General features: G+C 36.8%; 1 protein-coding gene across 1 annotated transcript in view; it reads right to left on the bottom strand.

Moving 5' to 3' along the window:
* DDX60 (DExD/H-box helicase 60) overlaps nucleotides 1-13,839 on the bottom strand; it is a 41,360-nt gene extending 27,521 nt beyond the window's left edge. The window contains exons 1-14 of the mRNA XM_032186986.1: nucleotides 13,467-13,839; nucleotides 13,271-13,340; nucleotides 12,539-12,716; nucleotides 11,323-11,664; nucleotides 10,567-10,674; nucleotides 9,195-9,356; nucleotides 8,300-8,458; nucleotides 7,646-7,787; nucleotides 6,333-6,494; nucleotides 5,268-5,370; nucleotides 4,380-4,495; nucleotides 2,705-2,865; nucleotides 1,369-1,621; nucleotides 352-515 (exon numbers count right to left, since the gene is read on the bottom strand). Of these exons, the coding sequence (XP_032042877.1) occupies nucleotides 352-515; nucleotides 1,369-1,621; nucleotides 2,705-2,865; nucleotides 4,380-4,495; nucleotides 5,268-5,370; nucleotides 6,333-6,494; nucleotides 7,646-7,787; nucleotides 8,300-8,458; nucleotides 9,195-9,356; nucleotides 10,567-10,674; nucleotides 11,323-11,664; nucleotides 12,539-12,716; nucleotides 13,271-13,340; nucleotides 13,467-13,839 (2,493 nt within the window). The remainder of the gene's footprint in view (nucleotides 1-351; nucleotides 516-1,368; nucleotides 1,622-2,704; nucleotides 2,866-4,379; nucleotides 4,496-5,267; nucleotides 5,371-6,332; nucleotides 6,495-7,645; nucleotides 7,788-8,299; nucleotides 8,459-9,194; nucleotides 9,357-10,566; nucleotides 10,675-11,322; nucleotides 11,665-12,538; nucleotides 12,717-13,270; nucleotides 13,341-13,466) is intronic.
* Between the last annotated feature and the right edge of the window lie 3,735 nt (nucleotides 13,840-17,574).

Here is a 17,574-nt window from a genome sequence, read left to right as displayed (position 1 = left end):
TTTTGACATGCAGAGTTCAGCTGATGTGATGAGTGGAACAACAGGTACCTCTTAGAGATGTAGACATCTCTTAACATTTTTCACAGGTTGTCTTTCACAGCCATATATAGTTCCACTTAATAAAGGGGAATTGGCCTATTGTGTCAACTCTCTTTCACATCAAGCAAAGAAATATATCCATGGAACTAAGGAAGATTACTCATTAATTTCTGAAGCATGAATAGACAGTTAAACTTAAGGCACAATATAATTACAGTAAGCTCAATATAGATTTTCTACACACTTACATGCTTATGTTTATATCAATTAGAGATCCAGTTACAATAGAATCATCACAGTCTATAAAGTTACCTGGCCAGACAGTGAACATGCCAAATTCTCAAATCCAAGAAGCCGTAGACATTGGGTCAGTTTTTGTAGATGTGATTTCTCCAAGAGATCTTGATATTTTTCAAGGAGGATATGAATTCTCCTCATGAGTTGGACAGCTTTGCTTAAATCTTTAGATTTAGTATCTTTCAAAAAAAAAAAAAAAAAAAAAAAAAAGCCAATTCTATCACTGGAAGCATTTTTAAATTAGGTATGTTTTAAATAGACCTTACTCATCCAACAACATTTATGGAAATTTAAAAGTGCATTTTAATCAAAGACGACCAGAATACAACCCACACTTCTGTGAGCTCTACAAGGTGCAACAATGAAGACCAGGCACCAAAACAATTCTATCTGCCTCTGCAAGCTCAACAATAAAAGAAAGTCATACTTCTCACATCTATACAATAACTGAGCTCCCCCATTTCATTTTCCTGACTCACATATTTGTTACTCAATCTTATTAGCTACATACTTCACACTAACATGTACAGGTCTCCCCAGCATGTTTCCAACAGAGTTGTTTGGATCCTTCTGACCAAAAGCATAGATTGAATAAGTTAATTCTGGTGAAACTGGAGACCTCTAACCATGGTGGTATAAATTTCTGTGCAAGTCAGCATTATTCTGACTGTGAGTCAACTCGGCTAATCAAACAATTCACCTCTGTATAGGTATATTTTACTGTTAATGATGCATGATCATTAAATATGTATAAAATAAAACAAATTACCTATGCATACAATGTTTACAATGTTTACAAGGTGAAACAGGAAAATATTTATGATCTAATTTTAGCAGATTCTTTGTCTCACTCAGAGAATACTGAAATTGCAAATGAGGACCAGTCTGTTAACACTTAAAAGTACCATTAGTACTCCCAAAACAGAAGCGTTTTAACATGTCTTTACTCCTGTAGAGAACGTCTAAAGTAAATCACTTTCTTGGTTAAAGGAAGTGCAAGTCAAATACTGAACATGCATTTGGTTATCATACCTTGTTTTTTGCAGTGTTCCTTCCATACTTCTAAACAGGCAGACAGTCCTGACAATTCTATGCTGAACTTCACAGATTTACTTTTAAGATTCTTGAGAAACTTCTCCAATTTGTTTATTCCAACAGTCAGATTTGCTTTTATTTCCTTTTCAGTTGATATCTGCAAGGTTTTCCATTGCTCCTGTTCTTTCATTTCTTCTTTAATTTTTAGTCGCTTGTTGTTTTCCTCTGCAATTATTTCTGCTTTACTTTTCTACATAAAATGAATATATTCAGAAACAACCATCATTTTTTGCCAAGCATCATCTGAAAAAAACTAATCCATAAACTCAAGATACATTATAGTTTTCAATTCTGTGTGGTACATAGTATCTTAAGTAGGATTTTTTAAAATAGCACTTCACTCTGAAGGAGACAATCTATGAATCCCAGTATTTACTTCTCAAAAGCTTATCTAATCTGTATTTTAAAAGTCAAAAGCTTCTTCACAAGTGGTATAAAAATGCACAGATGTGGAAAAAATTGAACAGCAGTTGAAGTTAAATTTAAAGCTTTTATTTCATCCATAGGTAACAATAATTCAAATACCATTGAGGTGTTATTATATAAATTAAATAAAATAAAGGGTTCAATCTTACTTAAGTTAAGAAGATTCCATATTTTAGGAATATATTATGGAATATATTATATTATATTCCATATTTAGGACTTCTATAGGCTATTCAACAGGCCATAATCTATAAAGCATACCAGTATAAAGATAGTATAGTTTATTATGAAATGTTACTCAAATTATTATTGCTGAGTACTGTTCATTAGTACACAAGTATATGTTACATATCATGTGATGTCTGAAAATGTTCATATAGAATTAATAGCACTATTTCCAAGATCTTCCATGGAGAATATTTCCAAATAATGCAGGGAAATAAATAACCAAATAGTGGATTTTACCTTATTTGTCAGTAGTTTCTTAAACGTAAAATTAAATTGAACTACAGTTTCCTTCACCTCACACACTATTACGGGCCATGAACCAAATCTCAGCAGCCTTTACAGATCTGATATTATTGTTTATCTTTTTTTAAAAAATTTCCTTGTCAGTTAAAACATTCATCATATTAAAATATTCATCAATATTTCCAAATAGAAAAACCTTTGTTTTTCTTTCCCAAATAGTAAATTAAATTTGAACTACAAAGATAATGCTTTTTTCTTCAACTAAAGCTACTAGCGCATTCAAACTATAATATTTAATACGTGTGATTCATATAGTAGAAATGTTTTTCTGGATAGTAAAAAGTAGACTTGGAAAGATCAACTTGCATATACTCACTTGCATTTTTTTCTTTTTGACGGGATTATTAGCACTCCCTGGTGCATTCTTCTGGCATACAACAAACTTTGAAGTGCCCTCTTGCAATGTGCTTCCATAAAAACGATAAAAAGTCTGTAACTTTTGAATTTGTTTTCTTTCATTTGGATCTTTGGATTTTGCTGCAAATAAACACAATTGATTCAAAAACACACTGACAGAATCCCCTCACCCCCACCCCCCAAAAAAAGATACCCGGATAAAGGATAAATTTAACTTAAAGGCTAAAATCACATTTCAAAAGATACTTTCTACTGAGACTCATTGAAATTCAACAGTCCTTTGAACTATCTGAGAGATATGTCAGACTCAAATTCAGAATTTAGGCACACAAGAATATTATTGGATAACTTAACAGACAGGACACCTGGAAAGAAATTAGAACTGCTTGAGAAAAACGCCTAGGCTTCTCACACAATCAACGAAAATAAGAAAGTGTCTTCAGAAGTCAATTCAGATCATCAGAAAGAGACCTCTTCCCCATGAATACAAGACTCTGTCATCACAACTTAAGTAATATGGAAGAACACTTATGTGACCAAATGGAAGGTATCGCGCACGTGGATATTTCTGCACTTAAACTTAGCTATTTCTCTCTGTTTTACACAAAAAAGACTGAGATAATACAGGCCAGTGTTAAGAGAACTTGTGCAAGACATGGAATAGAGAGGGCTCTCTCTTCAGTAGGAGTGGACATAAACTCCAACATTATGGAGGATGCTCTAGCTACTACTCTTGTGCAGGTATGCTCAGACTGACTGCTCTCCACATTTCCTGTTGAAATCACAGTGCAAAAAAGAATGCAAAAAATTGTCCAGTCAGAAAGATAAGCAGATGGAACACTTTTCATAGGTCAAGTTATGCAAATGCCCATTCAGAAAACAATTTTTCTATTCACTGAATGAAAACCCTAAATGAAAGGAAGCACCAATAGTAATGCATGACTTCCCACCTCCTGAGAGAGAGTTTAATCCACTGTGTGATGCAACAATAATGGAAACATCTTTGAGAAAAAGAGCTATGTATACATGCTGGTACACACAGTATCATATACTTCATTTCATGTAAATATGCAAGTTCAAGATCAAAATTAAGTCCATGTTTTGTTTTTGTTAGTACCTCAAAGTTGAGAGACAAACACAAAACTATGATGTGTAACATTAATACAAACACCTTTTGTTTACTTTTTTACTTATTTTAATTTTTGTTCTCAAAAGATTTGACTGGCTATGCATGTGCTGGACAAACATCTGAGTAGATTTTGCACATATACGAATTTGCTTAGTAAGCATTACTCAAAGTATAGATTTAAACATGAAATTGCACATGTACTTTATATATAGAGAGAGATTTGTGAGGCATTTTGCAAGCACAACAGAAAGCATCATGAACAGCTGACAAGAAATGCTCCCTTATACTTGTTAGAACTATTAAGTTAACGCATAACACACAATACGTAGCTGATGAATTTCTGCAGCATGTGCAAGTATAATTTAGCTATTGCAATAGCTCTTTTTTGGCAATGTTTACGCAGTTGCAAATAGTTTCTGAACTGAGAAGTCCTTCTCTAAAACGTTAACCTTTACAGTATTTTTCTAGCCAACAAAGACAAGTGGGTTTTGTTAGCTCTTCTTACCATCAGCATTGCAGTGTACACGTTCATACTCCTCAGTCAATGGTCTGCCAGAATGCCAGTGACGAAGCTCATCAAATTCCTTGTATTTAGTAAGTGAAGAAACTGCAGGATCATTGCTGAAAGATACAAACATTAAACAGAGCAACAATTAAAAAGGTTATCTGTTGTCTCTAATAAAACATTTAAAACATATAAGAAAACCTGAATATTTATCAAAACACTTTACGTTGGCAGACAACCAATGTAGGGATTAATTTTACTCCAAATATAGTTTGTCAAGATAGCCTCAGCTTTTCAGAAAAAAAAAATAATAAATTAAAAATGCGTTTTCCCACTTTCATATAGTTCAATCATAGAACGCAATGTGACTACATAACTCACAGAAATATCCTTTAAAAGATGAGTCTTTGTTTTCCCAAAATGGCTAAAAGTAATCATTGTCCAGCACACAACCCACCTTCACAAGCAGGGCAAATGTAAAAAAAAAAAATAATAATCTATTCTCAACTTTTATTCAGTACTGTTACTCAGTATTTTCCTTTTCCTGAAATCAACCTGAGCTTTGTAATTTAAGATGAGGCCTTTCAATTACAAATTGTGCATTCAGAATAATTGTTTCAGAACATAGAATAAGAATCACCGAAGACTAATACAAACAAATAATTGAATGAGAAAATAAGATACTGACTCTTACGCATTCCTCTTCAGAATTTTCTGATAATATTTACAGAGTATTTTATCAGTACACATAAATGTGAAACCTTCCCTAGTCACAGCAAAAGCATTTCTAAACTCACACAAATTGAGCATAATATGGTTGTAAACAACAGGGCAGTAGTAAACAAACCCATAGTCTTATAACATCTTAATAAAACTCTAAGTACATACTCATCTAAAACAGGTAGGTCTTTCAAAATATCTCCAGCATACTCTTTAACAAGATCAGATTTCACTGGGAATAGTCCTACAGCAGGAATTTTGTCTTCATACACTGTACAGCATTAAAAAAAAAAAAAAAAAGAAAAGAAAAAAACAGGGTTGATTAAAAATATGTATGATTTCATCGTATACTTAAAATTCTGTCAAGTTATTTACTGGAAATTCATTTTTAATGTAAAATATGCAAAAAAAGAAGCAGCAGTTCACCAGTTCCTCTGTTCCTTTTTCTTCTCAAGCACAGGAAGAAGAGGAACAAAGCAGATAATTTTTCTTCTGAGTAGGTAATCTTACAATCTATTTTAGACACCTACATTACTTCTATGAATGCTACAACCTACTCCATCTCACAGGCACATATTTCCTGCACTACTTACAGAAGTAAGCAGTAGCAGTACTGTGCTAGAAGGTGCCTTAATAGCCTATATAGTAACAAAGAAGTCCACTAGAGCCCACTTTGCCCGCTTGACATCTGTTGATACTAGCTGAAAAACACCATATAATTAAGTAGAATTTTGCTCCCATTCTTAACTAATTTCTTGCAAACTGCCCCTTCTTAATAAAGTTTAGAATGTTTTAAGCAAAACACATGTAACAAAATAGGTTCTCAAGAAATGTCAGACACTAGTGGGTTGAAAGGAAGGAGAGTATAAATCACAGAATCACACAGAATCACAGAATTTCTCGGTTGGAAGAGACATCAAAATCATCCAGTCCAACCTCTGACCTAACGCTAACAGTCCCCACTAAACCATATCCCTAAGCTCTACATCTAAACGTCTTTTGAAGACTTCCAGGGATGGTGACTCCACCACTTCCCTGGGCAGCCTGTTCCAATGCCTCACAACCCTTTCGGTAAAGAAGTTCTTCCTAAGATCCAACCTAAAACTCCCCTGGCGCAACTGAAGCATGGATTAGATTTGTGACCAGGATAAAAATCAGATCACTACTCTCAAAACATTTTGTGACAGTAATGAAGACCATGCTTCTAACTCTAATTCTTGGGGTTGTCAATACCTCTAGATGATGTCTGTTCCTGATCAAGGAACACTTGGGAAGTAGTTCGTATTGGGAAAGCATCTCCAAAACCATATTTCACAGTCAATTTGGTTACAGCATCCCATAAACTTAGATATTCATCCTCCATTTCTTTCCCCAGTTCCTTTTGGAATTCTAATCCTGCACAAAAGAAAAAAAAAAAAGGGGGGGGGGGGAGGGGGAATTAGGAGCTTTATGATTACAGCTTCCTTGAACAGAACCTACCTATTCACCTATGCAGCATCAGACACAAAGAGCTCAATCCTACACAAGGTCTCTGGACATTGGAATAAATTAGGATATGCTGCCATACATTCAGTGTTTAGTAGTCCAGGGTATAAATTACTAATTATGCTGACAAAATTTATTTTGTAAAGAATACCAGACTTATACTGTCTGTGGAAGTTCAAATTCCACAGCTACAGAAGGGTTTCTCTCACCTTCACCTTCTTCAGGGTAAGATCTTTAATTCAGTATTTTATTTTGGTGCCTAATAAACAATAAGAATCATTAAAAAAAAATCTGTCTCCTATTTCTAATTTATATTTTGTTTAAAAAAAATCTCGACACTTCTCTACAGGACATCTTGTGACTTGATTTATACAGAAAAAGTTGTATTTTACTATCAGACAGACCAGCTGCCAGTGCTCACCACAGGATGTCAGGTGAACAGAATTACTCTGAAATAAATTTTGGTATAAATCATTTTCCATACTCTCTTGCTCTGTCAGCTTTTGTAGCTTTCCTTTGAATCTTAACATATACAATGATGTTCTTGAAGTTCCAGCTCTCAACTTCATGTGTTTACAAGATAATATCAGATTTTGTCTGAACCAATTTTATCTCAATCTAAAATAAAAATATGTCAAAAAAAAAAAAAAAAAACACATAGATCTCTGATGTCAGTGATATTAGGGATAGAATCTAGTCTCCATTCTGACTATGCTGAACTAAGACAAAATGAATTGGATAGAAAATGGGCTAAAAACCAAACAGTTGAGAATACCCAATAACAGTGACCCAGAGCTCGTACTACCTATGCTTCCTCTGCATAAGTATATCAAAGATATGACATGGTAAAGTATTGTGAATGACTACTGGTGAGAGACAGTTGAGTGTGTGATTTTCTAGACTTGCATGTGAAAAAAAATCCCTATTGTTCGACAAAATTATTATACAAGTAATAAATCAATACAAGTTGATTTATGCTTGTACACAAATTCTCATTTTTACTCTGCAGCTTAATAAAACTAGAAATATAAGAAAGCAAAGTGTTCAACAAAGACAAATACCTTCAGTGTATTCAATCTGATAGTAATGTGCAAGATTTTTGAGCAGTGACTCATCATTTAGGTCAGGTAGATATGTTAAATCCAGTTTCCAATCATTTTTATCACTTAGCTCTTTCAGAACAAAATGCGCACACAACTGTTGCTGTTAAAACAGAGCAAACAATTAATTCTCATGCAGCACCTTTTCATGTGGAGGGACCAAAGCATCTCCAGAATAAGGTTAACTACCTCAGTTTTTATAGGCATGAAAATCAGCATGCTGTTATTTCTCTGTGATCACGAAACAGTTAAGTAGCACACTTCTAGATCTTCTTCACTGCAATAATTGACTTCAAATAATACGAAGGTCTGGCATCAGACTTCCCATACTGGATAAGACCACAAGGTCCATCTAAGCCCAGAATCCTAATACTGACATTGGCCTAAAATTAGGTAAAAGCCTAAAAATAGGTCAACTATACAGAGATATTACCCCAAACATTCTCTTAGTCCCACTGATTTTTGGCTCACATGATTCCAGAACCAGATGAAGTTTCTTTCCACCAAGTACACTTGATTCTTTGATCTGAGACTACTAAAGCAATTCACCAAGAAAAACTAAAACTGAAATGATAATTGTACCAGATGACAGAAGTAAGACAGTGTTATACACACCATTTTCATTATTGGTAAAACTTGCTTAGTCCAGCAGGATTTCATAACCCTAATCTGAGCTCTCTGAGAAAGAGGCATATGAAGAAGAAAAACCACTGTAAGACATTGCATTCTACAGAGGTCAGCTGCTGCTTCTGGAGATAGTGGTTTACTTCTTCCCTGTTGAGAGATGACAGAAGAAAAGTTGATCACATCCTTCAGTAAAATATTGTGTTCACCTCTACATAATTCTGTGATTTTCACTTTGTTAAAGCAGCTAATAATTATGATTTATTTAAATAATTTGTGCATTGTAATTACTTCTGTGCACACATTTCAAAATGAACTCTCTTGTAGTGCTGGTAGCTGCAGATCACTTATACTGTAAAAAATCTCTTTTCTGAAAAGAATATGACTTAAAAATCAAGAAATCTTAAAAATAGTTTCCTGTGCCTTTCTACAAAAGTTACTGATATACTGATTCTGTGTTAACTTGAGGTAAATAAAAGACTTGTAGAACAGTCACAAAAATTATATCATGACTCTCTTCATCTAGAAGGAACCCCGTCTTGCTAATTTGAGGAAAAGTGTATTCTACTGTAAAGCCATAGGATAAGGAAAAGAAAAATAAAGAGCATAACAATCTTCTAAGGTAAAACTTCCCATGGAACTAGTCACTTGTAAGAAGAAACTTTCCCCAGGAACAGCGACTGCTGCAGGGATGATAGTGCCACTCAGACACACCACACTACTTTGGAGAATCTGTGGCCCCACAAATTATCTGAACCAGTCCCTTTACAGGTGAAATCAAATGAAGCATCTGACCCTCTCTTCAGCTTGGGATCTGGAAGAAGCATCTCTTCTGTTAGCAAAATGTTTAAAGTCACTGTGCTGAAAAGATATATAGCATTCTTACTTTTTCTGATTTCTCTGTCTTTGTTCCCATGGAAGCATGTGCATTTGTCAGCATATCACTGTATATTTTTAACCCCACTGCACAAGCAAGAACACAGACTACACGCCGAATGTCAGATCCTTCAGGCCACAGCTGTTTCAACAGAGGGATAGTCCGGCAAACCTGCAATCACAACATTATTAATAGCACAAATTACTGCTATAATAACAGTTACCAAATGAAGGACATGTTTTATTCCTTAAAGAGTAACATCACAGAATGGGAAAAAAAAAAAAAAAAAAAAAAAAAAGATTTGGAAACTCAAAAGTAAAAGTGTGTATAGTCATTAGTAAATATAGCCTCCCTAGGGCCGGGTTCATGAGGGGCACCAACAGCCAGCCCTGACTGCCTCTGGGCCTCCCCGTACCCTGCTCAGAACCCAGGTCCCCATGGGCTGTCAGTCCCTATCCCAGCAACAGCACAGCAGGGTGGCAGGGCCTGTCTCCAGGTCCCCAAAGCCTCAAAGACCCACATCCTGGCCCAGCCTCAGCCTGTCCCTTTCCCCAGAGGGAAGCCCGATGCCTGGGCCTGGAGCTACCCGGCTCCTGGCTTGGGCACTGGGATGGGCCCTGGCTGTGGGGCACTGACCCACCACCCCTGAGGGAACCTCCATGACCACCCAACTGCAGGGAGCAGCTGCCTGCCCTCACTGTGCAGTGAAGGGTTCCTGCTCCCAGTGTATCTCATTACTGAGCTGGCCTCTGGAAAGATAATTATAATAAAACGAAATAGCAGCAGCAGCTGCCAGGCAGCTGTGTTTCTACTGACTTTAAAATGCTTTACGAGCAGCAGCATTTTTATCTGGACCGAAAATTCAGCTTGCTGGACCAGCACCAATCCCTTTAAAGTCCAAGGAAGCCAACAGCTCCTATCATTCTCAGCGGAAGCAGACATGGAGTCACAACATGCTCAGGAAACTGGTACGGGTATATTATTGCATGTTATGCACTAAAGGTGATAATGATTCCATGTGAACACTTATTTTTTTTCAGGTTACAGTTTTGTAGAACAAGATTAAAGAATAAGCTAGTTCCCATCTTCTACAAGACAAAAGCAGTCACTAAGGTGAAAATATCTGACACAATAGATCCCACCAGCCTCCAGGTGGAGCATCCTACCTTAATGAACTTACATAAATGAACCTCAAAGGAAGAGCAAGCTTCAAGCTGCTGTGAAGAGTGGGCACAGAGGGAACCTCCCTGTTCTCAGGGTGTCACTTCAGGATAAGTGAAAGAGCCCCCAGTTCTGGCTAGGACAGAGTTTCAGTTAAAGGAATAGAGAGAGACAGTTGATCTGAGAAGAAAACAGAAAAGGATGCAAGGGGTAAAATTACCTCTTCTTGTACACTTTTCAGGCTTAGCTTGAGATGTCCATACAGACACAGGGATGGTGCTTTGTACCTGACTATGGCTTCACAGACACATCGCAGATCTTTTTCATACTAAGAAGTGCAGAAGGCAAATCATATGCAAAAGTCAACAAATAAAATGCCTCAGGGACTACTAGCCACAGACACTGACAGAAACCATTCTCATATATATATGTATATATCTACACACACACACATATACACAGACCCACCAAAAAAACACCTCAGCATCCAATAAACATTCATTCTAAATTAAACTCCTTTAAACGCCAGTCTACTGCACTAAATTAAAAGTCAATTAAGGCTTAAAAATGTGTACCAATCACAGTATTTTCCTGTTAAAACTTTCAAGATCATTGGATGAATCATAGAATCATTCAGGTCGGAAAAGACCTCTAAGACCATCTAGTCCAACCTCTAACCTAGTACTGACCATCCACCACTAAACCACACTACTAAGTTCTACATCTACATGTTTCTTAGACCATCAGATATGTTTCCTGGAGCATCATCAGATGAGCCATGTATCAGTGTCTTATGATTTTAATATATATAATATATATATATTACATATGTATGTTTTATATATATACATATATATATTATGTATAACATATATATATATATAATATTCACACAGATATTTTAATTAAATCCACTAAGTAGAACTAACACCAAAAAGAAGTTGTTTGAAAACCAAAAAGAAGTTGTGAAATTTACCTTTTGAAAAAATAACCTGTGTTTCCCCATACTCTGAAGATGATACCCATAAACTCTAAGAGTATCACATTCCTGTCCTGAAGCAAGTACAATAGTGATTTTCTTTGACAATGAATGAGCAATAAAAATAGTCAAATAGTTGGTTTGGAGAGAGGTCAATCCTATGTCAGATACAATGATGAAATAAGGATAGCTTTTCTTCAGGAAAATCTCCCATGCTGGTGATAAACAATTGGAAAATTCTGTATGAACAGTAGTGCGTGTGTTGTGCTTCAGGTGTTCTATTAATGCAGTACGTAAGAAAAGAAAATGAGGATAGGGAAAGTACATCTGCTCTGCATCCTGTAGCAAATGAGAACAATGAAAGTATTCAGTTACATTCCAGCAAGTCGTATTCAAATTCAGACTGCATAAATACTATGCAAGTATAGTATTTATATATTTGAATTCTATTTACAGAGTTTCTGAACATCATGTTATTTTATATCACATCATTGCAATTCCTTTGTACATTGTTAGCAATTTTGCTCTAGTCAAGTCAAGCAAATTCAACCAAAAATTATTTTCAGGTATATAAATGCAATTGATATAGCTGGCTATATATAGGCATACAATATATATAGGTATGTAAATAAATGTAAAACTATGTCAAAAAAAAAAAAAAAAAAAAAAAAACACTGAGGTAGTATGATCAGACCTCAAACGCTGAGAAATTAACAATTAAGATGTCTTGTTAAAATCTAATTTGACTATTTGTTAAAAGTATACCACATTTGCAAAGTATGATTACTACCCAGTTTTATTTTTCCCTGTATGCTTCATCGCAGATCTACTTTTTTTGGTTTCTAGAGAGCTTTCCCTCTTTCCAAAGGTTTTTTCATGTCAGGAAAAAAAAATGCAAAGCCATTAAAATAATTATAAATAACTTCGTAGGATTCCAGCTTTGAATGAATCAAGAAAATCATGGTTAAAATCTCCTACAGGTCAATATAGGTACCTGCCATTTTTTGTACATTTAATGGCAAGTTGTGCAGCAAAAAATTGTATGAGTTATAATGCTACTGAATTTCTAAAACTTTTCCAGAGAAGGTGAATGTCACAAATCTCCTTATTTGTTGACATACTGAAGTTTCCTGAATCTGATTAGAATCAAGCATTTGCTTTTAAAGGTGTAACAGTGTAAACAAAAAAACAAATAATGTTAGTTGTTCATTACCTTGAAGAAAACAACAATATATTTTGCTCCTCTTTGAGTGAAGTCTTGCAAGAAGCATTCAATTAGGTAGAATAAGTTTAGATACTGTACTTCCTCATTTAACAACATAAGAATTAAGGAATCCCCATCTATCACAAAGAATTCAGACTCAACGAAGTCTTTTAACAAACTGACATACCTGAAAAAAAAAGTAGTGTGTACATAATGTTACTCCAAGACAGTTGGGAACATGAGACAGAGAAGCTTGTTTTGTTTTCTGATAGTTTATAAAATAACTTGCTTAATAAATGTTTTTATTAATTAAATCAACTATACATTAAATATATGAATTAAATCAATAGAAAGCCATCTTTCTCAGATCTAAGTTCAGAGCCAAATAGCTTGTAATCCTTTCAGTTACTGGATGTATAAGCAATAGTCTCCTTTACAATTCTCAATACTTTTTTAGCATCTGAGGTTTCTATCGCATGACACCCTTCATTCATTTCTGCACTTACGTAGAAGCTGGGGTTTGTTCTATGAGAAATACTGCCCAAGAGAGAACTGCAAACTTCACGTTCTTGGGGAAATACTAAATCCTAAATATGCTTATGTCTCCAGGTATTCCACAAGCCTAGGTGACAAGAATATAGCTGCACTAAAAAATAATACCCTTTGATGTGCATTTGGTTCATAGAAACTGTTTTTGCTACCTTTTATTCTATTTCTTTCAGTGAACCCTGCTGTACTTACCGAGCTCTTGATAGGGACGGCCAAACGTGTAGCTTCAAAATCTTCAGAAATTCAAGATGCTTTCTTATTTCTAAAAGAACCACACATACACTTATTGATAAAACCATAACCCACTGGTTAATTATAAAAGAATCAAAAGGTCAGACTCTGCAATAAAATACTTGGACAAAAAAATAAGATGACAGCAGCTCCTCACCAGGGCTTTTGGAATCCCACTCATTCTGAAGAACTCTGAAATCTTCGCCTTCAGTTTGTGATTCCTTCTGTGCCACTTCTTCAGTGGTCAGGATATTATAAACTTTACCATAATCTGGGTCTTCAACTTCTTTTTCTCTGTCTTCCTTTTCTTTAAGCATCTGCACAACAGCTGCTTCTGCCTTGTCACTGGTCTCATCCCCCTCATCATGGTCACTTGTACTCCCACCCTCTTTGTTTTTCTTTGTTGAAATGAAGCCTATTTCCTCACTGTCGATAACGTCACTATCCATATCATCACTATCATCCTTACTCGTACTTCCATTTGTGGTGTCACGAACAACCTTCTTGAAATGATCTTCTGCAGAATCCATCACAGATCTTGATTCTGTATCCAAAAAAGAAAACTAAGTAATCAAGAGACAAATTTCAGGAAATATGGCATGCTCTGTGGCTTGAACCACTAAATTATCTACTACATATTCAGACTGGAATAAAACTTGAGGAAAAATCAGAAAGCATTTTGTGAGCATTCCCATGGTACATTTTTGCTTTTAAATAAATATTTTTTTTTTTTTTATAAATTATAAGGAAAACATCAGCTTTTGTCATTGCTAAAATTTACCAAAGACTATCAAGACCATTACATATTTGGTTTATGCTTTGCATGATAGCAGGGATTATGATTAACCCCCCAAATATGCCACCCAAGGTGTCTGGGGCCATGGTGCAGGCAGGAGCAACTGGCTGGCTCAGACACCCTCCCCTTGCTCTTTTGCCTCGTCCCTGATGTTCCTCATATGCTGTCAAACCATCTCGTCTAGTCCAACGCACAACTCCAACTGTAACCCTAATGCAAACACCAGCAACAGCTCCAGCACCTTGCCTAAACTCAGTCCCTGCTCCAGAACTAAACCAAACCCTAGTCCTAGCCCCAGTCCCATTCTCAGCCCCAAAACTAACTGTGAGCCCAGACCCAGCCTTACCTCCTGCCCCAGCTGTGACCCTACACGCAGCCTCTAAGACAGCCGACAGCCCTGCTGGGCTGGGATATGCAGCAGAGCCCTGCTCACCACTGCACCTACTGGCACACCTCTTTTAAGGCACTGCCACCGCCCATCCCATCTGCTTTCAGTTTCTGTTCTCTAAGTGTCCCCACTGCTAGTTTCTCCTTTCGTTTCTGAGGTGCCGGAAATTTGTGTCCTTGAACACAGCACTGCGAAGCAGTATTCATATCTCACTACTTCAGCTTGCAGCAAAATTAGGCTTCTCAGATCCTAGCAGCTTTGGATAAGGGTGCAAGAGCTGTTACCGTGTTACTTATGAAAATTGTTTATAAGCTTTGCAAAGTACAGTGCAGAACATACTAATTCCTGTTTCTCACCCCTTAGTCACCACAATCTACTCTTCTACCAGTAGGAAATTCCACATAAAGAACTCTTTTAGCAGGAGCAGCACTAGATCCCTAATCCAACGCTTAAAATAGTGAAGCCTCAATTCATGAGAGAACTTGGGTACCTAGGCACTGCTGAAGAAAACATTTCAGAAATTGGAATCTGTGCATCAGATTGTCTGGGCACGAGGCAGGAAGCCCAGGCTGCCTTTAGGTCAGATGCTCGCCCAGAATACAGCACAGAAAACCCTTTCAGTTACACATGCATAAGTAGTCTCCTTCTCGATTCAGGCAATTTTGGGACAGCCTCCCTGGAAGACAGCTGACACGTAACACTTGCCATAAAAATGGGTTAAAGGTCTTTTCTACACCTCACATTTCCTTTGAGACCCGTCCACACACAAAAAAAAAAACAGGAACACAGGAGAAAATTTTCATTTTCAGTACACTGGAGCACTGGAGACGTGCTACTGTAATGTCATAATTACGCTGTTTAGCTTGGCAAGATAAGCCCCGGCTCCTTCTCCTGAGCGTACTTTTTTTCTTTTGTAGGTAAGAAATGTAGGTACATAATTGGTAATATTTCCTTGCCCAAATTATATGGGAAATCATTTATCAACAGGTTTGAAACCATTTGGATGATGCATTTTGGTTGAGAAAAGTGTATTTTAGATCTTCTGCTTCTCACCCTACAGAAAGGCAGAACAGGCATTAATTTCCTAGGAAGTCGGTGCCACCTCTCTGAAAATATGCTTAAGAAAGGGCAAAAACTCCACACAGAGTGAGGAATAAAAACAAAACAAAAAACAAAACAAAACAAAACAAAACAAAAAAGCAAGCACTAGTACAAACACCAAGACTAGCTCTACCCACAGACAACCCTATGCTAGAGCAGGTGGATATGCCCTGAAAGAACTGTGGCTTATAGAGAGCCCATGCTGGAGCAACTTTTATCCTGAAAAACTGCAGCCTATGGAGAGGGTTCACACTGAAGAATGTGTAGAGTGTGAAGAGGGAGGAGTGGCAGAGAAAGTGTCATTTTCTTTGCTATATCCTGGCTTTAACCACTACCGTGCCCTATACACCACTCAGGGGCTCAGGAGGGGTAGAGGAGTCAGGAGTAAAAGAGTAAAGTTGGAAAAAAAAAAAAAAAAAAAAAAGGAAGGGTGGAGTGGAAGGTGAGGGGTGTTGTTTTCCACTAGCCAAATCTTAAATTGATGATAAATTACATTACTTTTTCTCAGGTTGAGTCTGTTTTGTCTGTAATGGTAACTGGTAAGCAGACACTCTGTCTGTCTTGACCTTTGCTTTTCCATCCAATTTTCACTCCTCTCCTGTTGATAAGGGGGAGTGAGAGCAGCTGAGTGAACAACTCACAGCTGGTCAAGATTAACTCGCCAGTGTCTTCTAGATTTTTGTACATAATGCATGAGGCAGAAAGAAGGAGCAGAGAGAGGTGCTTGAGAAGAGGAACTGGGACAGCTATTCATTCAGGTCTGAATCAGAGTGCCTAAAGTCCTCAAGTAGTTTGGCAGTAACCATCTAGTATACAAAAACAGCTGCTTAAAAAACAAAACAAAACAAAAAATCTTGATACACCTTATAAAAGGGAAAATTCAAACTGTAACTGCTCAGCAATGGCAATTCACAACAGAGCAATGACATGACCTGGCAGCAGGTAGGCCTAACTCCAGACTAAGGTTAAACAACAGATGCAGAACACCAGAGGTACAACCTTATGTGAGGGAGCATAGATTTCCATGCTGATTAGAAATGCCACAGTATTGCCTTCTACCAATCCAATTGCTACTGGCACAAGTGTATATAAAGAATCTGCTTACGCCGCATCTTTGTAGACTCCCTGTAGAACCACTTACGGCACCAAGACTCTGTCCAATGCGTTGCCTATTAAATCTCCTTATACTTAACCACAAACATTGTTAATTTGCCTCAAGGGGTACAATAAAAATTCCTTAACACTTCCTTGAAGCCGTCAGGAACCACCTATGTAAACTTAAGCTCAGTTCTCTCCTTAAAATAAATGCATAAGCCCAAATACTGTGTAAGTCGTGCGTCAGCTGCCTTGGAACCTAGCCGTAGATTCACTACATGCAGTAGAAAGACTAGTGCATATCTGAATAGAAATAATTCTTGTCCTGAAGGCTGTAATGAAAATACATTACAAGTATAAGTTAAGCTTAACAAAAATATAGCAACTGCAATACACATTTCAGTTACAATACCAGTCTCAATAATACACTCACTGACATGACATGAGGTATCCTCTGTTGGGTTGAAACCAGCTCAAGCCCATTTTTTCTTTCTGAAATTCTTTCTCTAGTTTAGTGTTTAATACTCTACTGAGCCATGGATTCCCTCCCTTCCTCCAAAACTGATGTGGCTAACTCCGGGCCACATTCACTCTCTTCTCATGAACCAGAGGAGAAATATTTAAAGCACTCAACTGTTGATAGCTGTTTATCTGCAACAAAAGCTACCCTCACAAAGGTCCCCTATGTGTTGAGGGAAGTCAGATTCTTAGCAGCAGCTGTGGCCTGTCACACCTGCATTAGCCTGTGAGCTTTGTGGGCATGTTTTGCCCATCTTCACTGAGCCTTCTTCCATTGAAGGGGTTTAGGTTTAATTCAGTGAGTCACAATCCACACTTCAGGGTTTAGTCAGTCACAATTTAATGAAATCACCACAGTCCTGATCC

Source organism: Aythya fuligula, chromosome 4 (genome assembly GCF_009819795.1).
Source record: "Aythya fuligula isolate bAytFul2 chromosome 4, bAytFul2.pri, whole genome shotgun sequence".
NCBI lineage: Eukaryota > Metazoa > Chordata > Aves > Anseriformes > Anatidae > Aythya > Aythya fuligula.
Note: the sequence above shows the minus strand (reverse complement) of the source record. Positions and strands in the feature narration are given on the sequence as shown.